Below are 26015 nucleotides of genomic sequence, written 5' to 3'. Positions count from 1 at the left end.
ACTAGAAACTTCGACCAGAATTAATCCACTGAAGATTTATGTTATTTCTGTTTTAATTAATTAATTAATTAATTTGTTTATATATTCTTCCGTTATTTTTACTTGTAAAATTTTTTGATTTAAATATTTTTATGTTCTATTTATGGAACATTTGCGTTCCATTTTTTCGACCTGAAGATGGCCTATTAACTAGGCTGAAAACGTTTGTTTTTGCAAATTATATTTATTTCTCGGCAAAAAAAGGTGTTTTCTTTATTATTATTTAGTTGCTGAGCGCTTTTGGTATTGGTGCATTAGAAAGTTTATGATTATATATATATCAAACTTCTTTAAAGCACATCAAATTTTCATGACATGATTCATATATATATATATATATATTTGTTTATTAATGCAATTTGAAAGTATAAAAACATTTTTAATATATACTTTTTATGTAATTTTTTAATATAAATGTTATAAATAAATAAAATTTTTCATTTTATTTTTCACTTTATATTGTTATTTAAATATTGTTTATTATTGTAAGTCATCAATATGATTTTTAAAATTTGATTTTCTCACTAAACAAGAAAATCATTTGACATGGAAAAGTAAATCAATAATTGATTATCTAATAAAGAGAAATTTTTTTTACATATATTGCTAAAATTAATGATTTATACTAATGTCAATAAATTTTTAAACAATCTGTTTTAGATTCAGGGTGGACAAGAATATGTTGAAGGATTCTATATTAGATTTCGAGATCTGACTGGTGGATCACAGAAATATAACATGGTCACAGTATTAAATGGTGGAGCCTCTTCTTATGTTCTTACTGACTTAAGAAAATTCACCAAGTATGAATTTTTTTTAGTTCCATTTTATAAGAGCATAGAGGGTCCACCTAGCAATTCAAAAAGTGCCCAAACATTAGAAGATGGTAATATATAATCTTTTAAATATAAATTAATAAATTTGATATTATTTAAATTAATATTTTTTGTTTTAGTGCCTTCTGCACCACCTGATAATTTACATGTTCAAGTAATTAACATGACTAGTGCAGCAGTATCTTGGTCTCCACCTCCGCCTCAGCATCGTAATGGCATTTTACAAGGTTATACTGTAAGTATAAGAGATTAAAATTATTAATTTAATAAAATTATTATTATTAATATAAGGTAATAATAATTATTTTTACAGATTCATATAATGGGGAACAGCTCTTCACTCCATTCTAATATAACAACCAATGCTACAACTACATCATTTACTTTATACAATCTTACAGCTAGTTCTGTTTATACAATACGTGCTGTTGCACGAACATCTGTTGGGATGGGACCATTTACTTCATCTGTGTCTTTAAGAATGGGTAAAAAAGCTTATCTTTATATTCATTTTTAAAAAATAATGAATAAAATAATTTATTGTATTTTGAAAATAATTTTATGAAATATTTTTATTTATATTTCAAATTTAATATTTGCAGATCCAAGTTTATTACATAATCAATTAGCTAATGGTCCTTCAGCTACCTCATTATCAAACTTTCATGACATACTTAGACAACCCTGGTGTATAGCATTAATTGGAGGATTGCTTTGTCTGCTACTTTCTATTTTTTTTGTAGTGATATTTTTACGTCGTAGATTAGCTTGGCAGAAAGCCCTTGGGGCTCACTTAACAGGTAAAGTCATTAATATCAAAAAAACTTTATATTTGACTAAAATTATTATAGCTTCTATTTATTTATTAAAACAATATTAATTATTTATAGTTCCAGTTCATAAAGCAGAAGATATCAGGTAAAACTTTTTACAAAATAATTTTTATAAATTACTTCATAAAAATTGATTTTTAGTTTTAGGTTTATAAAAGATAAATTAAACCATTATGTAGTAATATTTTAATGGAATTTGTTGACTGTTTCACTTATTAAGTCACTTCCATACATGAAAAGTAACTTACACATAATATTTCTGTAGCATAAATATTTTAATTGTTATGAATATAAATTTCAACAATAGTAAGATTAATGATAATTGTAGTCTGGATATTAAAGCACATCAATTAATTTTATTAATTTACTTTCAGAGTTGGTGTTAATGCTCGTGAAGCTCTGTGGATTAATCAGGCATGGAGACCTGCTGATTCTGGTAAAGGGAATAGTATGAGTGAAACAAAACTATTGAATAAATTAGATTCATCCAGTGATCTTAATTATTCCAGGTAAATCTAATGATCTCTAAGATTTCTATACAATAGAAATTGTATAATAAAGCATTAACTTTATAAACTAATTACATAATTTANATTTTATATAGAAAAATATTAAATGCAATTATATTACTGTTATATTGTGCAGAATGCTTTAATGAAAATTACCTTTTTATAAATAAAGCATTATTGTTTATCTGCAAATAAGTTATTACATTTACTAATTTAATTTGTTGTTATCTTTAGAAATTGCTTCTTATTTAATGAATTACTCATAAAAATGTTTCATTGTAGATTTACAACCATCAGATTCAGGAATGTACACATGTACAGCATCTAGTGAAAGTGGAGAGACATCATGGAGTGCTTCTCTAGCAGTTGAATGTAATTAATTCTGCTAATTTTTTTTTAAATCTCAAAGTTATAATAAATATACAATAATTGAATTTAAAATATAACAAATTTTCCACATTAGATGAAAATTGATATAAAAGTATTATATTGAATAAATTTTTTATTTAATTACAATTTATAGCTCCCAGAAATCCTAATGTGATATTTCACAGAACACCCGATCCATCCACATTTCCTGGTCCTCCCTCTAAGCCAACGGCAGTGAATATTACTGAAACTTTGGTAACTTTGATGTGGCATCGGAATTCAAAGACAGGAGGGTCGTCTCTAATTGGATATACGGGTAAATTAACAAATTCTTACATATTATGTGTTCTTCCTATTTTAATTACATAAATGGAAATATGTTTATTTAAAATTAAGTTATAACTGAAAAAGTAAAACATAATAAAGAAAGCAATCATTATTCCAAAACATTATTATATTACATTATCTACATAATATCAAAAAGAAAAAAATGAAATATTTATAAAGAAATAGCAATAAATTATTATTTTTATCTCTTTTCCAATGACAAAAACTATAGTTTTTACATAATATGATACTTTTAAAGTAAAATCTAAGATTAAGTATTTTTATCTTAAAAATTTCTGAAAAATTAGTCTTAAAAATACTTTTAACTATGAAAAGTATTGCAATTACAAGTAAATTTTTCACACTAATTTAGTTTTATGTTTATTTAGAATAATAATTAAAGTTTTGTAGAAAAAGTGAAATTAATATTTTAAAATAATTTATTGTTAATTAATATAATTTAAATGTGATTTTTTTTTATAGTGGAATATTACAGTAGTGATTTACAAAGTGGATGGGTTACAGCAGCACACAGAGTTCCAGGAGAAACATATGCAGTTCAAAATTTACGTCCTGATTCCCGTTATATATTTTTAGTTCGTGCTGAAAATTCTCATGGTTTAAGTCTTCCCAGTCCTACTTCAGATGTAATTAAGACATTAGGTAAAAATCTTTTTATGATGTATCAGAAATATCAGAAACATATAATACTTTTTCTAGAAATTAATTTTAAATATATTATTTATTTCATCTTTTAAAAAAAAATTGAAGTTAATATGAAAATGTGTTAAATCAGCAATTCACTCTAAAAATATTTTTATAAATATATTATAGCTAGAGCTAGTAGTCTTTCATAAGAAATCTAAGAAGTATGGCTTTGCCTTAATTTATTATTTTAATAATTTTTTAAAAATTTTCTGTATGAAAAATGTTAAAAAATTATATTAACAAAATAATTTATAATGAAATCTGATGCAGAATATATGATAAAATAATCAAATTTGTTTTGCATTGATATAGATTTCTGTGAATAAATTTATAAATTCTCATAATACTTTTTATCTTAATTTGGTTCAAATTTTTTCATCTTTTCATTCATCACATATTCATTACAGAAATGTAATTCTAGACATATTGAACTTTGTAATAATGAAGTAACTTATCCCAAATTAAGAAATTAGAGATCAGATTTGTTATTGAATTTTTAAGATTTTGATGGTAATTCTGTTGGCCTTATGCATGGAGCATGATTGATTGCTAACAATAAAAGATTAGATAATAACATCACATTAAAACAATGTTAACATTAATGTCATATAGAAAATAATTATTTTTTCATCAGTTGTTGGTTCCCTAATTAAAATTCACTGTTAATGATATTAAAATTACAGATTTTGAAAATGATTGAATTTTTTATTATATAGAATACTGGATTTTAAATCAATAAGATAGTACAGTATATCATAAATGCAAAATGCATCTAAGATTTTTTAAATTGCATTTATGTTTTAAAATATTTACAAGACATTAATTTTTAATAATACAGCAATTGTATAAACATAACTTTATTATCTATTATAAACTTATAAAGCATATACTATTATAAAGCCTAACTATTATCATGTACTAAGATATTAATTGCCTACTTTTAGGCTATTTTCTGTAATTTAGTTATTATTATAGTAACAGAAATATAGTTGTTTGAATGATTAGACTTAATATGTTATTCAGATTGCTATGATCAGTTTAATATAGAGATAAATATTTTGTTTCAATAAAAATTACATCAAGTCAAATCAGTCTGCAGTATAAACTTAATTTAATTTCATATTTTTTTTAATATTAACCAAAAAAATTGAAATTATCCTAATACAAATTCGAGTTTTTAAATTAATATTGTATTTAATCCAGTTATCTCAGTTTCAGAAAAATTGACATACTCCTTTGCTAATCAGTTCTTTGATTTGGTATATCTTTCATCATTTTAATATAGAAGGGAAAAAAAATGCTACTTTAGGAATTTCTCTTATTTTATTAATCTTTATTGATTGGATTTATGATGGATATAAAGTTAATAAAATGAAAAACTAAGGAAAGTACTATCTTTACCATCTATTAGAATTACATTATGCATAAATTTTNAAATTAAATATAAAAATATTAGAACTTTTCATAAGATTAAGTGATAAAAATAAATTATTAGCAGACGTTAGGAATTTTGTGTAAAAGAGATTTAACACTCCAGAAATTTTAATTGCATTTGTCATGCCATAATATTTAAAAATGGATTAGTTTAGAAATAAAATTAGTAAATAAATTGTTTAAGATGCTTCCCTCTTAAATTATCACAGTGTTTATTCTCCCCTATTATGTAGTGTCAGTGCTCCTGATTATGCAGAAGTAGATACACATAATATGACAACATTTTATAAGAAAGAACTTCCATCCATACCTGCACCTTATGCCACTACAACATTGATTAATCCACCTGTTCAGAAACATTTAAGTGGTTCTGTAAGTATTAAATGTTTTCAGTAAACTTAACTAAACTTAAGTAATTTTTTGATNAAATAGAATATCCTCAAAATTTTAAAGAAAATGAGTGATTAGCACTAAAGAATTCTAAAATATCTGAATTTCATGAATCCTTTAAATGTTTAAACAACAAAAACAAAAATTTTGTCTTCAGTAAGAAAGTTTTACTCAAAAACTAATTATCATTTATTTTATTAATTATTTATATTTTTGAAGTAATTGGTATTTAAGAGTATATTTGGTAAATTATATAACCTTAAAAAAAAATTGATTAACAAATAATGACAGAAACCTGTAAATCAGCATTCATCAAACTTCAAGAAAATAATCATTAGTCAAAAACATTAGTTGTTATTTTTAATAGCATTTCATTGGATTGTTCTATAAATGGAACATTTTTAAACTTTAATGGTACATGAATTAGAACAAAGAATTCTGAATTTGTTTTTAAAAGCAGGAATTTAATGTTGATTGGTAGTAAATTATGAACAAAATATTACATCACTAGATTTAAAGAAAATTATTTATACTTACTTATAATAATACATCTATGCAGAAAAAAAATTAGTTAGCCTTAATGAATTATAGTCTATATCAATGTGCATTAGAAAGTTTATGATTATATATATATCAAACTTCTTTAAAGCACATCAAATTTTCATGACATGATTCATATATATGTGAGAGATATTTAATTCTTAAAATTTATCACATTAACTTTTATTGGGATTAGTTTATTTAAATTTAAGATTATGAATATTACAGATTCACTGATACTAACAAAATCAATAGATTAATTTTAGAAAATGTAGAGAATTGTTTTACAAAAATCAGATACCTAAATTAATAACATTTTTAAATTTCTTATCTTTAAAATATATGCTNTCTGATAAAATTCTTTTAAAATTTATTATATAAATGTTTTTTTAAAAATAATTTATAAACAATATGTGAAAACTTTTAAGAAATTTAGTTTTGTGAGAAGAGTTTGTCAAAATATAGTGACTGAAGAAGTGAAAAAGTTAGAGTTGAAGAGATTGCCAATCAGTGGATATCCAATCTTTTCTATCTCTAACTTATCTAGAACATTTTGGAAAATAAATTGAAAAACTAACTAATAAGAAAGTGTTATTTAATAGAAATCTTGTATTGTAACTGCTCTTTTTTTCTCTTTACATTCAATAAATAAAATTAAAGACATAGGCTGCCAAGACTGTAGTACCAACTATTAATATAAATAATAAACAGATTATTACATTACAAGTGAATATAAATGAAGAAAATTCTGTAAATCAAGAGTAAAACAATTACTAGAAATATAAAATAAATGGAAAAATGCCAAGATTTTATATAAAATTTCTTGTGAAATAAATTTAAAAACTGTCAAAGAATTGTGTATTATTTTAGTTAGATGGAACAAAAATTAAAAAGAGAATTGAAATCACTAGTCTCAATATAAATAAGTTATTTCTATTTCACTAAATAAATTAATTAAGAAAGATAACTACACAGGAGAAAAATATCAATATGATTTATATTTATATTGAGATATTCTTACATGGCTTCTTATATAACAAGCTTGCATAGTTTGTAATTTAAAGGAATTTATTTTATGAGAAATGTATAACATTATGTAATTAATTTAATTTTGTTTGCATATGGTTGCTATAGAAATGAAATAACTCCATTACTATGGTAACAGAATGCAGTACAGATGGATAAATGATGATCTTAATTTGTAAATTCTTGAATTTTTACCCTGAATTGTTATTCTTGAAGATAGAATTCAAATGATCCCAAAATCTTTAGGTTTTACATTTTTCATGTATTATTTCTAAATTATTCTAAATAAAACATTTGAAGAATTTTTGAGAAATGTAATGTATTTCCAAATTTAAAAGTTATTTTGGAAAGATAAATATTTTGAAATAATTGTTAAATTAGAAATATATATTGTTGAAAATAGAAGATTCTCTTTAATTTTCTATTACAAGAAACATTATTTAATTACTAAAATTATCTTTAAATTCCACAATTCCATAGCATTGTAATAAAGTAAATTTACATTTCCCGAGGAAATTTTATTTCTGTTTAAACTGAGAATAAACATTTTTTTTTTGAACTTATAAATTTATGTCATATTAGGTACCCATTTTGCAAATAATTGTATTAATTTTTGTTGCATCAAAAAACATAATAANTTTATAAATAACAGATAAAAAATATATATATAATTTCAGCATTATTTATATTTTAATTGTTATGTTTGCAATATTAAATTCATCTATTTTGCTTTCGGAATTTTGCTTTCGGAAAAAAAAAAACATTTTTTTCATTAAACACATTTAAAAACTGGACAAATGAATTTTATAAACTGTTTCTTTTGGTATCAGTTTTCCACACCAATTATTTTATTTTGGCTGCACCAATCAATACACAATTGAAAATTTAGTAATATATTAATGTATGGTTACAAAATATTTGATACTCTAAGATATATTAATATAAAATATATGTAATTTATATCTAAATAATACGGTATGTTTATCAGTTAATAATTCTTGTGTCAATACTATCATATTATACCATTATATTACATGGATACATTATAAAAATGTATCCATGTAATATAATGGTAATTATAAAAATGTATCCATGATTAAATTTTGATATAGATAATTTATCACAATATTGTTGTGAATGAAATTATGAAAAGAAACCATAGGCATTGATCCATAAAGGATAAAGAGGACATATGCCCAAATATTCTTGTACTGGTAAATTGTCCCCTTCCCAAACATATGTATATATTTTCACTTTATATCACACTACAAAAATTAGAGTAGAAATGAGTACACAACAGATACACCTTATTTTTTATATCCACTCAAAACCCAACAATGAAAAGTTTTTCTTACTCATAGTCCCATATTGTGTGCACAATTCACTACTCCAACAGTGAAAATGAACTCATCACCTATCCCTGGTTAACGTGATCCCACTGGCCTGACTTCTTCAATATATATATAGATTGACACTCAAGTAATGAACTATTTCATATATTGAATTAAATATAAAGTTTTTTTAATGTAATTATCTTGTGCTTTAGTTTACACAGATGTGCTAAGAAACAGGCATTAAGTTTTTGTCCCAATAATTGAAATGTTGCTAAGAAAAATCTAATAGAATGATAATTAGTTGCAAGTGCCTAGCATTGCTTGGGCTTTTTAGTGAGTGGAGGATTGGTGATATTGGGTTATTAGTATTTTTTGTAGAATATTAGTATTTTTTATAAGGTTTTGGAGAATATTCATGCCAAATTTGATGTGGATATATTGAATAGTATAGAACCCTTTAACTAACAAACATATATAATAAGTTAAGAGGGATGGGCTTTGGGAGTAATTTGGACTTCCACCACTCAAGTTAAAATTAAAGATCAGAGCTGTAGTCATGCTCATCAGGAACCCTGACACTAAAAAACAGTTGGTTAATAGAATGAGATTAGTTATATATGGTTTGTTCAACAACACAATTAATGTTGAGATCCTGACGAGTAAACCATTCACATGCTTCCTCAGATACTATTAATTCCAAGCAATAACACTTTTCCTTTTACAACCAAACAACTTCAATTTCCCATCATTCTGGCATTCACCATGTCAAGGACAGATGCTTGGTAAAGTTGGCATTTATTTATTAGAGCTGGTTTTCAATCATGGTATGTTTTATGTTGTTCTTTCCCCATCCAGATAGGCAAAGGATACCATCAATGTATCCTCACCAAATTTGGCATGAATATTCTTTAACACTTTATAAAAAATACTATGAGCTTTAGGAGGTGGGAAAGTTTTCTAGTGTTTCATCCTTTTGCTTTGGGGTTACCAGGACCCCTCGGACCCTCTCTAGGAGCATCCTTGCAAACATTTGCTAATAAGTATGTATAGCCATGAGATTAGACAAGGATATTAAGAGCATGGTCTACAAATATCAGAATTGATGACTCAATAAACACATTTCACAAAAAAATAAGTGCATCACCATAGAAAGTGCTAAACAATTCTGATAAAAGTTATCTGAAATTTTCAGACTTATTCTAAGGTAGCTTGTTTGTTACAGATACATTTTAAAAATGTTAAAAATAGAAACTGTAAGATCATTGGTAACAAAGGAAATCAAGATTCTGCAAAATATCATTCATTGATGCTAAATGTGATAATTAACATTTAGTGTCAGATAATAGCAGATCCTTCACATTAGATGGAATTTATGGATGATAACAGACATTTACATTGAATATATGATTTTACAATAGCTTCTTTTGAGCATTTATCACATGGACTGAACAAATGAAGAAAAGCTTGAAAATAATATTGAAGATGATAATTGAAAATAATGTGCATCTCAAATTAGCAACATTTTTGCTTATACAGCATTTTGATTTAAAAGCAATAAAAAAACTGATTATGGACAAAAAACTGCTCAGATGTCTAAACATAAACATAGAAAATTATGACTCAGAGTGTAATAATATACTTAAAATAGCATATTGGAAATTCAAGTTGAAGGATTATGTAGTTGAAAAGAACTTATCAAGAGACAAACAAAATTATAGTCCAAATTATAATCTTTAAACCATGGGCATTTACTGAGGGGGAAAATGGGGTACATGCCTCCCTTGGGATCTAATAAAAAATCCCACAAATTATAATTGTAAAAGTGATTGAGATATGTAACCTTACAACCATAGGATGCTTTTGTCTATTTTTTGTATTGATGCAATACTGTATTCTATAATCTGTGTGTGATAAACCCAAAAATTTTAAAAATTAAATAATGTATTGATGTAATTTGTCTCCAAGCTTTGTTACCCTAAAAATTTTTCTGCAGATGCCTATACCCTCATGAGATGCTTGGATTTAGGTAAGGAAGGTACAGTGTTCTAATTTACCTATACAGAATAATGAGAGACACACACACATAATTGAGATGGCAAGAAACCAACTTGGAACAAGTAGATGCTAGATATACTTGGAAAGAAAAGAAAAACTAATTGTCATTAGAAAACGCAACAAGTGATCAAGAAAAAGTTGAGGAAATTCCAACAGATTAATGACCTTTAACTAATGTCACCAACTACCAACTGATCTCAGAGATTACATTACTTTTTAGGGAAGTGAAGGGATGTAATATTACTAAATTCTTTTGTAAGATACAAGAGGATTATGACAAAACAACTGATTAGTTTAATACTACATTTCCTTGATTGATTCTAACATGCCATTGATTCAAAGACGTGCTTTTACTCTAAATAAAAATGTGCATCTTAGAATCAAGGAAATATAGTATATAAATTCATCATTATCTAATTGATTTATGAACACATAGGGCATTAAAAATTCACATATTATGTGTGTTAAATTTTAAAATAATTATTGTAAAGATANTAAAAAATAACAAAAAATGCTTATAAATTTTACTTTATTTAATCTTTTAATCAGAAAAATTAGACAAACAATAATAAATTCTTATAAATGAACAGAAAATAATAATTTGATTATTTGATTATAGTGGAATCAAATATTTTGTTTAATGGGAAATCTGCACTATTTATTTGATAAGTTTCCTATTTGAGGTTTGTAATTAGTAGCATTTAAGCTATTTTATGACACCTTTAGGACATTGTTTTAACATTACACATAAAAAAATATTTGATAAATTTTAAAGCTTTGCATAATTTATAAAAACTATTAAAATAAACATTCAAATCAGGTATCTTGAAATCAACACTTGTGTCATGGATTTATCATCACTGGTCTAGACTAAGAATGATAAATTTCCTAGCTGGCTTAGTGATAAGGCTAAAAATTTAAGATTGTCTTTAGACAAACAATATAAATGAAATTCTGCATTTTATTTTCAATTTTAAATAAAATCTTTAATCATTCATAAATATGCCATAAATTAAAATGAATAATATTTAGGTAAAGATAATAAAATAAAATGAGGACAGAATNGAAACAATCCTAATTTGTCAGAACTAAATTATTCATATTTTTTCTTTTTATTTTAATTTATTATGTATGAAAAGCATTATTTAATAAAGCATTGTTAAAATAACTTCTTTATTTAGAGAAACATGTTATTTTTGAAATCTGAATTTTATGTCTTGATTGCTACATATTTTTACTGTATATTTTTATTCATTATTATTCTGGATACAACAATGAAACTTTAACAACTAGCTATTCAAAATTAAATTACAGTTTCTATGGAAACATATCAGATAACTTAGTTTAGCTAAAAGCTAACTTCAATGAGCAAAAAGTGAATCTTAAACAACCTTTTGTCAAATTAAGATAAAAATAACAATAAATATATGAAAGTATTATCAGTACTTTAATATTATTATAAATATAAAATTATTTGATGCATATATTACAAAAGATTTAAAAATTCTTCTTTCTTTATAAAATTTTTGAGATTTTTATTGATCTTTTAATAAATATTTAAGTTTATATTATTCATAAATATGTTGTGTTTCTTTGAATACAGAATAAAACAATTATTATTAATTTATGAGTGATCATAAAATTAATCATTTTCAATCAAAAATGATTAAATACTATTAATTTTATGATCATTCATAAATTTATTATGATACTCAAAGTTTAATGCAGAAAAACTGTTAATACTCATAAATATGTATTAGAAACTCATATACTATTATATTATATTTAATTTTTAAATTTAATAATGTATTATATCTATGATTTTTAAATATTTTCAATTGAATAAGTAAATAATTAGTTTTTATTCATTTTAATCGAAAATAAATTGAATACAAGTTATTTTATTGTTATTAAATTTTATTGAGTTGAAAATATTTTTATTCCAAAATGTGTTTAGTTTTGGATATTTTAATACTATTTACTATTCTCAAAACACATTATGTTAGTAATTTATTTTGTCATTAACTATGTAGCTAAATATATATATATTTTAATACTCTTTTCACAATTAAAATAATAATTGAATAAATAAAGCTGAATAGTCACAATGAATATAGATGATAAATACATTTAATAAATTCATTAATTGTCTATTGATGATTGTGTTGAAGAATTAAAATAATATACTTTAATACAATGTTGGTTACAGTAGTTTAATGAAATTTTGAAGATGTTATAATATTTATTAATTCTGACTTTAAATTAATTACTGTCAAGTAACAGAGATGGAATTTCTGCATTTAAATGATAAAATACATAATTAATTATATGTCAATAATACTAATAATTGTTTTGTAGTAATTTGTACTAACATTATTAATTTATGGATAAGTTGTTCTTAATCATAATATGATTGTAAATTAATTGCATTATTTTTCAATTGTAATCCATAATGGAGCGATTTCTTATTTATGGTGTATTAAGAGAGCTAAATAAATAATTAAAAATGACATATTTTCAGATATATCAACAATAAAACATTCATTTTTGTCAGTATCAAATAATAAACTATAATAAATGTTCATGAACAATNTTTAAAGTTTACATAATATTTAAATTAAATTTATGTATATATTTTTTAAAAATTTAGGTCCATGATGGAAAAAGTAGTGGATCCGAAATCAGTCGAAAGTCTGATAAAGGATTTGATTTAGATGCAAGATATAACGATGGTATTTAATTAAAATTAATAATAATACAAACACATTTAACTATTTATAGAAAGAGATGATTTGTTACAAATAGACATTACAACAACATAGACATTAAATACAGCACACAATTGAATTAAAGAAGAAAACAATTAAAAATTGATCATGTTATCATGTATGCTGTTAGAAGAAAACAAACAAAATATTCTAAGATGATAAAAACTTTTAGTTAGTTAATTTTAATGTATCTATTTTTATCAATGCAATATAAATTTTTCTATTAATTCTAATTAAAATTCTTAAGAATTTTGAAGTATGAAAAATATATGACCAAATGATGATTAAAACATGAAATATTTGTACAAAGTATATTTATCATAACTAATGATAAATCAATGGATTAACAGTTCTATGCTATTCATTAATTCATATTTATAACTAATTATGATTTTTCATAGATCTACATTTTTGAAACTAATAATTCTTTTATATGTTTAAATACAGTAGAATATTTTTAATGCTAAAACCAGTGAAATTTAAGAAACTTAATTTCAATAATTTTTCTTTTTTTGAAAGATTTATTAAATAGAAATTTAATGATTTTCATTTCAATTCAAATTTGAATTTTATATTTAAGTAATGAAATATAACTTTTGTCAAATTTATCTAATTACAAGTATTATCTTTACATATTTGAATTAATTATATAAAGAATTATATAAAGACAGGAGCTTAGTTTAAAACAGTAATAAATAACTGTTTTCTTATCAGCAAATAAATTATCTAAATTGATTTTTGGCTTTTAATATTATTAAGTGGTAAAGCAATTAAAAAGAATTTGTTTCTGAAATAAAAAAGGATTATTTATTATCATAAAAAATGGATATAATATGAAATAAAAAAATGAAAATTGGATTTAATAATAGAAAATACCTATAAAAAATAAATATTTAATTTTAAATTATGTTTACTTTTTTAGTAACAATAAATGAGTTTCATTTATGTAACAATAAATTTTCATCATATAAATCATCTCAAACAACTATAATTCAAAATCTTTTTATTTTAATTTAAAAATTAAATCAATATCTTACAAAAATTTTTCAAGTTTTATAAAATTTTTGAGTTTTTTCAAGAAATCTTTTATAAGGACACTTCAACATTAAAATAATAACCCCAAAAATAATTTTAGTACTTTAAAATCAATTTTTAAACTGTTGATAGATTTGTAAAATGTTATTTACTGTACTAGTATTACAAAGGGATCAAAAAATGACCCCCAAAGATTTTTACACTTTTGGGCTCTGGATACTGTGAAACGTTGAGAAATGCAAGAAAAATTTGGGTATTTTTTTTTGTGGTTGTTAGTGTGTGGGGGGGCATGATTTTGTTCACCCAGTTTGAAGCTTAACATCTCTGGGGTTTTTGTTGAAAATTTCTGAAATTTTGCACAGAAGTTTATATATTAGTGGGATCAATGCTATTAAATTTTGGTGGTTAAAGGTCAAAGGATGGGGAGATAAAGGGGGTCATGTATATCTCCAGTAGGGTCAGACTTAATGACGATTTTACTTATTATTAGCAATTACAATTTTTTATAAAACCCCTCTCTACCCTCAAAATTAATCTTTTTGCCATTTTATAATAATTAAAAATATTTAAAAATTTTTAGTAAATCGTGTTAATAGTTGGCACTACCAAATGTTGTGGGGAAAGTTAAGCAACTCATTGCTGGATTTTATTTATTTGATATTACAAACTAAAGCAATTAATAATCTAATAGAAGAATGTTTATCTATATATATTTATACAAAAAATACTATTAACAAAGATTTATATTAAAATTTTCATATTTTTACTATCCCTAGCTGTTATAGAATATAACACAAAGTATAGTGATCAGTCAAATTTTGACACCCCTAGATTTTTGCATTTTCTAGACATTTTGATGCTCCATGAGCCAAAAATATAAAAAAAAAAACTCTTACAAAATTCTGTGTTTATGTCAATGTCTATTTGTATATATCTCAGAACTGGATGAACTAAAAGTTTTGAAACTTAGGGTTATTTCTATGTGTAGATGGTGCATTGATGCTATTAAATTTTGGTGGTTAAAGGTCAAAGGAATGGGGAGATACAGGAGGGTCAACATGTCATATCTCAATAATCAGACTTAATGAAAATTTTACTTATTATTGGCATTAACAACGTTTTTAAAAATCTCACCCCTACCCTCAAAAATAAGCCTTTTGCTTTTTCATACTAATTAATAATAAAAATATTATTTTTAAATAAAATCTCATAACAGATGGCACCACATATAATTCTAAATTTAAGCCATATTCATAAAGGTTACTTATTTTGTCTAATGTATGCTTTTATGTCAATTTGATGACACATCTGGTCAAAAATAGTAGGGTTTTTAGTATCTTTTACACTTAAATTTCTCTAAGCTGTTGTTATTATTTAAATTTTATACCATAGTATAACTTATCAAACTTTCTTTCTGGTCCTGTTAACTTTGTTTGAGTGCTGGAATGTTATGCAAGAACTCTTGCCAACTTTTTTTTTTAATTTTTGTTGCTAAAATCATTAAATTTTATCCAGTTATAAATTAATAACTTTCACACTTAATTTTTGTAAAAAGTCTTCATAACTTTAATCAGATTAAGTATTTCTTTATACAAATAGCCAACTTTTGNTCTCCTCCATTTCAATGTTGAATGTTTGAATGATATTTTTTTTTATTCAAACTATTGTTATTGGTTAGACTTCATTTGTTGTCATTTTTATTGCAATTTATCACTTTAGAAGAAATTTTCTTTGTCAAATGCATTTGTTAGATCACTCTTTTTTAAAGTTAGGAAAATTTATAAAATTTGCTGTCCAAATTTTGAATAACATCTTTATTTTTATTCCAATTTGTTAAATATTTACTGTATTTTCTTACCTGTAACTCAAGGCAGTGTATAACCTGAAAAATTTGCTAGAAAATAAAAACTTTTGCATAACCAACCCCATTATATATCCTGCACCTATGGAAGCAGTCATTGCTCCACAGGCATGATTGCTCCATTCATAATTGCAATTTTAAATTGGTATATAACCCATCATATAACTCCCCACCCTTTCAAACTTGTCTTTTAAACACAGACACCTCGTGAGTTATACATACAAAAATACAAAAACAACCATAAGAATATTCATCTATAATATTTTGTTTAAAGTCTAAGATCTTGAAAGTCATTAGTAGTGATTATTAATATTGATAAGTAAATATATGTGTTCTTTGAATTCATAGTTAAATGAGCTTACATTTTATATTAATATATTTTATTTATTTTTTGTTCTGCATGTTTCTATTTTTGTACTGAATTTACATTTATATTTAAATGCCAAAGGTATTCCATTTAATTTTTCTTCTACAAATTAAATTGAAATGATTACATTCTTAATGCTGTAAATTGAAAATAGTTATATTCTGATATCCTAATGATGGCTGCAAAAACAGCTGAAAACATTCAATTACCCTAAATACTAGATTTTTAAAATAAAAAGTTAATTTCAAGTACTTCAAAAATAATTATGAAAATTATATATCTCATATACAGTAGTTACACAATTACATTTCATAAAATTCCATATTTGAGTTCTCAACACAATTTTACAACAATAATTCTTTTATCTAATCTGATAAGTTGTTTTTATCAATTAACTTTTGTTCAAAGAGTCCAACATTTTAAAATTATGTAGCAATAACTCAAGATTGTATAAGAAGATGTTTCTTAATTTGTTTGTTTCATTGTAATAAATCAACTTTGACAGTATGATATTGAAGGATATAGTTTCCACGATTCTTTCATATTTTTTCATTAAATCACTAGCGCCATTTATTTGTCTTGTTTGAAAGTAAAATTATAAAATTCACACAAAGTTTCTTAGAATTTTTTTTAAAAGAATGTTTTATTTTTATAAAAGATTCAGTTAAACTATCAATATATTGAGTTTTAAGTACTTGTTTCATGTATTTCAGAAATAATTAGAAGTTATAATATGATGTCCATTTTGGTAACAATGTTTATACCTAACATGGAATGTTTGAAATGAGATATCTGATACATAATTATTAATGATGACATTTCATTATAATATAGTTGGCTCAAAATTAAAATTTTAATAACCATTTTTATGCATTACAGCACAAATCTCTCTTATTTTTATCTTAAAGAATTTACTATTAGAATGTTTTCTGAAAATTATTTTTTGATGTGTTTTTATGTCTAAATTATTGAAAAAAATAACAGAATAGATTATTTTATTTGAAACATCATAATATTATCTAGTTTTTATGTACATAATATATGATACAATTAGTTATTAGTGNTAAAGAATTTACTATTAGAATGTTTTCTGAAAATTATTTTTTGATGTGTTTTTATGTCTAAATTATTGAAAAAAATAACAGAATAGATTATTTTATTTGAAACATCATAATATTATCTAGTTTTTATGTACATAATATATGATACAATTAGTTATTAGTGATTTGAACAATATTTATTGAAAGATACTGTGAAACTGGATGATGTGAAACATCATATTATAACTTCTAATTATTTCTGAAATACATGAAACAAGTACTTAAAACTCAATATATTGATAGTTTAACTGAATCTTTTATGAAAAGTACCAATTAATACTACCTGTAATCCAGTTAAAATGATCCAATTTATTATAAGAACAAATATTTTCAACTGTGTTTGACAGCCATCTTTAGGTTATGGAATGTTACATAAAACAAAATTTAAATAAAATAGAGCCTGTTAAATTCATTCTGTATAAAAGAATATTGAAAAAAATAAAATATAAGACAATATAACAGGGATTAAATAAAGAACATATGTAAGGCATAAGTACAAATAAAAATAATAAATATAAAAAGAAAAAGAAAAATAACTAAAAATATAAATAAGATTATAAGAGTACATAAATAGTCTTCCATGCATGGAATACTGAAGACAAGTCCTTAAAATTAACAGCAAAACTATTAACTTTGTATTTTGTTCTATGTAACATTCCATAACCTGAAGATGACTGTTAAACACAGTTGAAAACATTTGTTTTTATAATAAATTGATTCATTTTAACTGGATTACAGGTATTAGTTGGTGCTTTTAATATCTTAAATGTAATTTTTATTATTTAGCTGCTTGAAATTTTTTGAGAGAAATTTCAGAAATTCTTTGAAAATATAAAAGAAAAGTTAATAGTGAGAAAATATAAAAGTTAATAGAAATTATTGTTATTAGATAAAAGAGGCTTTTTTGAAATTTTGGACATCATCCAATGTAATCAAAGTTCTCCTCCATTTCAATGTTGAATGTTTGAATGATATTTTTTTTTATTCAAACTATTGTTATTGGTTAGACTTCATTTGTTGTCATTTTTATTGCAATTTATCACTTTAGAAGAAATTTTCTTTGTCAAATGCATTTGTTAGATCACTCTTTTTTAAAGTTAGGAAAATTTATAAAATTTGCTGTCCAAATTTTGAATAACATCTTTATTTTTATTCCAATTTGTTAAATATTTACTGTATTTTCTTACCTGTAACTCAAGGCAGTGTATAACCTGAAAAATTTGCTAGAAAATAAAAACTTTTGCATAACCAACCCCATTATATATCCTGCACCTATGGAAGCAGTCATTGCTCCACAGGCATGATTGCTCCATTCATAATTGCAATTTTAAATTGGTATATAACCCATCATATAACTCCCCACCCTTTCAAACTTGTCTTTTAAACACAGACACCTCGTGAGTTATACATACAAAAATACAAAAACAACCATAAGAATATTCATCTATAATATTTTGTTTAAAGTCTAAGATCTTGAAAGTCATTAGTAGTGATTATTAATATTGATAAGTAAATATATGTGTTCTTTGAATTCATAGTTAAATGAGCTTACATTTTATATTAATATATTTTATTTATTTTTTGTTCTGCATGTTTCTATTTTTGTACTGAATTTACATTTATATTTAAATGCCAAAGGTATTCCATTTAATTTTTCTTCTACAAATTAAATTGAAATGATTACATTCTTAATGCTGTAAATTGAAAATAGTTATATTCTGATATCCTAATGATGGCTGCAAAAACAGCTGAAAACATTCAATTACCCTAATTAAATGTTGCTGGTAAAGTTTTTTACTATTTACCATTACAAGTAACCAGTTAAGAATATTTTTTATCATATGATGGTATTGTCAGCCAAAGATTAAATATAACTTTGTAAAAATTCTAAAAGTTATTTCTATTAATCAGAGATTTTGAAAGAAAAAGTTTAAGAGAGATTGTAACATCCTAAATTGAAAATATTGGTCTATTATAATATAAAAGTACTTAAAATTTTAAATAGAAATGCATAAGACTTCTTACAGAGTATACTGACAATTCAAAAAAAGAAAATAATGAATAAATAATAATATTAATAAGGTATCTTAAGAATGCATTAATTCTGAGTTAAATTTCAATATTTTTCTATGTAAAAATTTTTAAAGAATAAGTGAATAAATCTTAAAATCCAATTTATGTGCCAAAAAACTATACTGTTTTATAAACAAAAGGGAAGAAATGCCAGTCTCCATCATAATGGAACTAAACAAATATTTATCTATTCAAAATCATATTAAATAGATATTTTCAAGTGACACCAGAAAGAAATCCGGCAAAATTTCTGCATGCATAAATTCAGTCATACTGGTATATCAAAATAAAAATTTTTGTCAATACTGTTATCTATGTTGCTATTCTTATCCTTCAATACTTATTTTATATTAAATGAATGCATTAAGCATATCAAATTTTCAATGGTTTATAAATAGGAACAAAAAAAAAAAAAAGAATTATATGTTTTACTTGATTTGAGGAACATAAGGATGGTTATTCTGAAATCTTTTAGATAAATTGTCTATGAAGAATTTTTGAATGGCTGTTTTTCTTTTCTCTCTTTAAAATTAAAGTTTGAATATAAAATTAACTTTGTAAACAACTTGCATATTTTAAATGCACTTTAATCTTAGTGCTGAAATTATAAAATATATGTAGTATATTATATATATCTGAAATGACTGTTTGATTCATAAATTAAATAAATATAAAATTATCCAGAATTTTGTTATAGAAAAATGTTTACTTTAAATTCATATTTTTTGTTTTGTATAAATAAAACAAAAAAATTATATAACATATAACTAACTGTTCAAAGAATTAAAAAGATAGAAAAATATAATCTCAAAAATATTCTTAGTAAATTTTGAACTCAATTACATTAAGCTGCATCATGAATATTAACTTCTGTAAATATATTGCAATAACTTTCTTATTTCATTTTCAGATGCTAATATTAAAAGCTAATAGTCACGAATAAAATAAAAATTATTTGAACATATTCTATTAATATATTTGTTTTTAAATGCTTTACATTCACCCAGTAATGTATATTATATAACATCAAACAATGTAACAAACAATTAAGAGACACTAGATACCTTTATTAGATTCATTACTAATCATTTATTGTAAAATGTTGCTTTATTAGAAAATAAAACTATTTAAGAAAATGAAATGCCTATGTCTGTATACCCTAGCTGTTTGTGTCAATAATCAAACTATTCCAACATTGATAATGCAATTACATTATATGATTAAAAATATTAACTTATAATTAATATTTTAATATTAATGAAAAAATATTAATTATAAGTTAATATTTTTAATCATATAATTAGGAGGAAAGAATGTTTTTGATTTTTATTTTGCTCCCTACATCTAGGATGGAACAATCATCACTATAATATTATCCTACTAAGTAGTTACTTTCACATTATATTCCCTAATAATTATTATGTATGTAAGATACTATAGATATGCAGTTGCCTCTCCTAGGATGGAACAATCATCACTATAATATTATCCTACTAAGTAGTTACTTTCACATTATATTCCCTAATAATTATTATGTATGTAAGATACTATAGATATGCAGTTGCCTCTCCTAGGATGGAACAATCATCACTATAATATTATCCTACTAAGTAGTTACTTTCACATTATATTCCCTAATAATTATTATGTATGTAAGATACTATAGATATGCAGTTGCCTCTCTTTAGTATGTAAATTGTGATTCTGATTTCTAACAGAAATGAATTCAACCTTTGTTTTTATTATTTTGTGTGTTTTAAAAATTATTTTAATGACTTAACATTAATTTTTGTGGCACTTATCATTTAAATATAATCATAAATAAGTCAAAATGGTATCAAATGATTATAGCTTAAGCCCAGTTAATTAATCATGTCTTTTTGTTATGCATTTTGCTTTCAGAATCTGTTATTTTTTAAAACAATATATAAAAATATTCTATAAAAAATACATATATTTACATATGTATGTATATGTAATATATGTATATAATACATATATTTTTTAAAATTAATAAAAATATTTTAATATACAAAAAATATTATTTGCCTTTCCTGATATGGAGAAATAAATATTATTTTCTAACAAAAATTCATGAAAACATTCAAAATTAATAATGGTAAAAACAAGATGAATCAAAACTTCTAAATAATTAACATATGTAATAAAATTAATTTTAACAGTTATGGTATAAAATATCATATTGTATAATTGTATCTATTGATTCAATTTTTATTATTAATTAAAAAAATAATGAAACATGAAATAAATTAATGTATATATTTTATTAGTTCTGAATTACAAAGTTTATAAAACTTTAATTATATTATAAAATAATTTTGCTTTTGAATATATCATTTTAATGAAAGACAAATTAGAAAAATTCCACTAATTAAAATGAATGATTATATATTTTCATATTTTTTTAAAGTTATATATATACTTTTTAATTAGAAATCTAAAACTGAAAATTGATTTCCATACTCAGTCAAATAGAAAGTCACTATTTTATTCTATAACTGAAATATTTCCAGTTTATGCATTTATTACATACTACTGAATTATGAAAGATTTATTATCTTTTGTAAGTCAAGACTAAAAATTAACTATTTTAATTAGAATACTCGATACTGCAGAATTAATTTTTCGTAAATGTATAATTTATTTTTAAATTAGAAATTATATACATTTCATTTAAGTTTCATAAAGATTAATTATTTACTTTTATTAACTCTAAGAATGCAATGAATAATATCAAATTTACTCAAAAATTAGTAAAAAATTCCAAAAACCTAAAATTAAACTTTTCAGATAATTTTTATTATTTTATATGTTTAAAGAACAGCCAGAGAGAATTCTTTTTTTTATTTAATTACTTTATTTTATTTATTCTAAAGTCTTCTATGCTGATAGAAGATACTTTCTAATAGAAAACTCATAATGTGTTATAAGAACAAATTGTAACTTGATATACTATTTCATATTAATTTATAATTACAGTTCTTAAACAGATCAACAGAAGAATGAAAATATCTCATTGAAACATATATGTAAATATATATACAGAATATATGGCATTTGGCAAATGATAAGAATGAGAGAAATGATCCAAATTGATAGAATTAGCAAATAGTAAATTTTTAATGTTTCACTAATGATTCATTATTAAAACTGTTTCATTTCTTTATTTTGTTCCATTCCTGACACAAACTGAAAGAATAAAATTGATCACTGATTAATACTGATAGTCATGTTAATCAATGATTTAACTGCTATAAAATTAGATGCAAATTCTCTTAGAAGAGCAGACACAAAATTAAAGATAAATATAGAGAAACAAATTTTCTGGTAGCAACATTTTACACAGTAGATATAAATTTTATTTTTGTCTATTTGACTTTTTTTTTATTTTGCTCAAGAGTTTTTGTGTTAATAAACTTTTTCTACTAATTGTAGTTAGGTTAGGAAAACTTCTTCACTATTTAACACACTTATGCATAAAAAGATCAAAAAGCAATACAGTAAATGTAGAAGTTTGGATAACATATATTTAAATAAATAGATTAATATAAAAATAAATTTAAATTTCTGGATGCAATGAATCTACAGTGGTGACTTAAAAACAGCAGTTTTTTTTTATTTTTATAGTTGTTTGAGTTTTAGTCATTCAAAAGCAGTTATGTAAAAATATTTACTTGCTAAATTTCCAGTTTTGTATCATTGATTACAAAACTCCATCATATCATCTTGTAATAAGAGCTTATATTATAAGAGCATTTATATTAAAGATAATGTAATTGGCTTCTTTAGATATAATTTTATTACCAAATTGATAAGCTTATATTCTTCATATATTTATGATATAAAATTGTATAGAGCTGTTATATATTAGTTAATTTGTTTTTTGCCAAATAATTTATAGGTATTGAAACAAAAGTTGTTTTTATATGTTTTTTTATATACATTTTTTTAAATTTAATATTCCTGATTAATAATGTAACTATTTCATATTATTAATAGCTTCTAGTCATTAGATAATAATTAATCAATTCTGTAATAATTTATAATTTATCTCATGATATATGAATAATTACATATTAAAAGTAAAATATATTACACTTAAACTTTTATTTCTTTGATTTTAAATAAAAAGTTGAGAATGTAACAATTGAAAATTTTAAAAATATAATTTAAAATTAATTTATTGTGTTATTAAATAATCATTATGTTAAAATATTTAAAAAATTTGTTTCATTATAGATGATCTCAGGAGGTATACAGTCTATGTCTCGTTCTCCTCTGTCTTCACGTGGTTTCCAGTCACCAGTTGGAAGTAAACATAATACTGCATCTCCCCGTAGCACATTGACCCGCTCTGCTGCTGAAGCAGATCGTGGTCCCACTCCACCTATTATGACAAATGCAAGAATTCCAGGAATAAATTTATCTTATCAACGTCCACTTATGCCTTCTGCATCTTCTTGTTCCCAATCTCAAACTTTTGGTTCTAATCCACTAATGGATAGGGGTATCCAATCATCATTGCCATCATTGATAAGTGAACCTCATTCAAATCCAAGTCCTGGACTAAGGCGATCAGGTCCAGAAAATACCATAAACTTACCTCTTACAGGTATTTCTTTTTATCATTAATTTTGATTTAAATAATAAATAATTTATTCTAATAAGTTTATGAAATAAGCAAAAAATAACTGGAATAAAGTAAAACAATAAAAATCCACTTTAATAAATTTCTTTGCTTTAGATTAACAAACAAAAATGTTTTTCAACTACTCAAAACTGAGAATATGTTAATAAACACTGCACATATAACCAATATCCAATGAGAAGAAATTACAAGAAAGCAAACATTTTCATCCATCTTTCATCAGTTAGCTTGATGATGCCCATTAAACATGGATGAAAATATTTGCTTTCTTGTAATTTCTTCTCACTGAATATTATGTGCAGTGTTTAAAAATGTTTTTGACCCAATAATAGATTAGCCTCAGTTGTAGAAAGAATAAATAGAACTAATCTTATAGAATATACAGGGTATTCCACTCGAAAGTCCCCAATTTTAATTTGCCATAAAAAGTGAATGGTGAAGATATATATAAAAGCAACAAAGTAATACCTGATGGGAAAACTCATCAAGTTTTATAGAGATTTTTTTCGTACTGCAAGATGGTGCAGAAGTTGAATTGTGAGTGTTATTGTCCAGTCATAGCTTCATGGGAGAAAGTATGCTTGATAGCATGGCCACCAAGATATACTGATCTGACCCCTTAGATTTTTTTCTGTGATTTACATGAAAAATATAGTTTATGCAACTTTGTTCAGAGATCTTAAGGGTCTTCAGGAGCACATCATCTCAACCACTCCCACTGTGAGACAGGACATGCTGCAGAATACATAGCAGGAAATTACCTACTGTCTTGTTGTCATTGTCATTGTGATTGCTGGAGCACACATACAGATGTGGTGATTTTTTAAATGCAATTTGGTGAGTTTTTCTTTCTTATAAAATCTTCGGTGAACTTATATCTTTAACTGTTAATATTTTATAGCCAAATCAAATTGGGTACTTTCGAACAAAACACTCTGTATTCAAAACTTAAAAACTATATTTTAATAAGCATATTTTGTCTGTTTATAGTAGGTCCATACCATCCTCTTGATGGTGATTCAGATATTGAAGGCCTACCTGGTTACGCATCAGGTGACATTTGCCTAAGAAATAATCCACATAGTCCAGAATCTAGTGTTGGAGGTGATACTGATTATGCACCTAGTCAGGGTAAAAAATTTTTTTATTAACAATTCCTATAAAATTATTAGGTACTAATTATAAATAATTTTTGGTAACAGGTTTAGTTCCATCTTGGGCAAGTGTCACTGATCAAAGTAATAGCTCTTGTACAAGTGCAAGGTCTAGTGCTGCTAGCTCAACAGATGGATCATTTTATACAGATGCTGATTTTGCAAGTGCAGTTGCAAGGGCTGCACAAAATGCAGGATTTAGGGTAGATGGATCTTTAATTATTGATCCAAGCAATGGTAAGAATTAGTGTTTCAATTCAAAATTTAAACTAGAATAAAAATCAAAAATTGTAGCTTTATTGGCTTTAATATCATGTTTATTAAAGTTATCTAAAATAGATAAAATAAATGGTATAATTGAATATAAAAAATAGGTAATGCAAAAATTGTAATTTTGTAACTCTTACAAATTATTAAGATTTGATTATAAGGATGAATCAATAAATAAGCAGCCAGGGCAATCAGCCATGCTGTTGTTGCTTTTGGCTGGTTATTTATTGATCCATTTTTACAGGATAATGTATTACATACATTCTTAATTAACCTCATATACAATATTTTCTATTGCCTTTCTTTATAACTTTTTTT

At 23.8% G+C, this 26015-nt stretch overlaps 1 protein-coding gene across 1 annotated transcript in view; it reads left to right on the top strand.

Annotated features, from left to right (window-relative positions):
• The window catches only part of LOC111625838 (roundabout homolog 1-like), a 160254-nt gene that overhangs the window by 95975 nt on the left and 38264 nt on the right, over nucleotides 1-26015 (top strand). Inside the window, 12 exon segments of the mRNA XM_023369082.1 lie at nucleotides 697-925; nucleotides 995-1110; nucleotides 1189-1360; nucleotides 1478-1675; nucleotides 1766-1793; nucleotides 2083-2217; nucleotides 5265-5427; nucleotides 13051-13132; nucleotides 23061-23125; nucleotides 23865-24237; nucleotides 25264-25404; nucleotides 25476-25664. Of these exon segments, the coding sequence (XP_023224850.1) occupies nucleotides 697-925; nucleotides 995-1110; nucleotides 1189-1360; nucleotides 1478-1675; nucleotides 1766-1793; nucleotides 2083-2217; nucleotides 5265-5427; nucleotides 13051-13132; nucleotides 23061-23125; nucleotides 23865-24237; nucleotides 25264-25404; nucleotides 25476-25664 (1891 nt within the window).

Source organism: Centruroides sculpturatus, unplaced genomic scaffold, assembly GCF_000671375.1.
Source record: "Centruroides sculpturatus isolate CEXI.00-Female unplaced genomic scaffold, Cexi_2.0 scaffold181, whole genome shotgun sequence".
NCBI classification, from domain to species: domain Eukaryota; kingdom Metazoa; phylum Arthropoda; class Arachnida; order Scorpiones; family Buthidae; genus Centruroides; species Centruroides sculpturatus.
The sequence above is the reverse complement of the archived record's forward strand: the minus strand, read 5'-3'. Positions and strand labels throughout refer to the sequence as shown.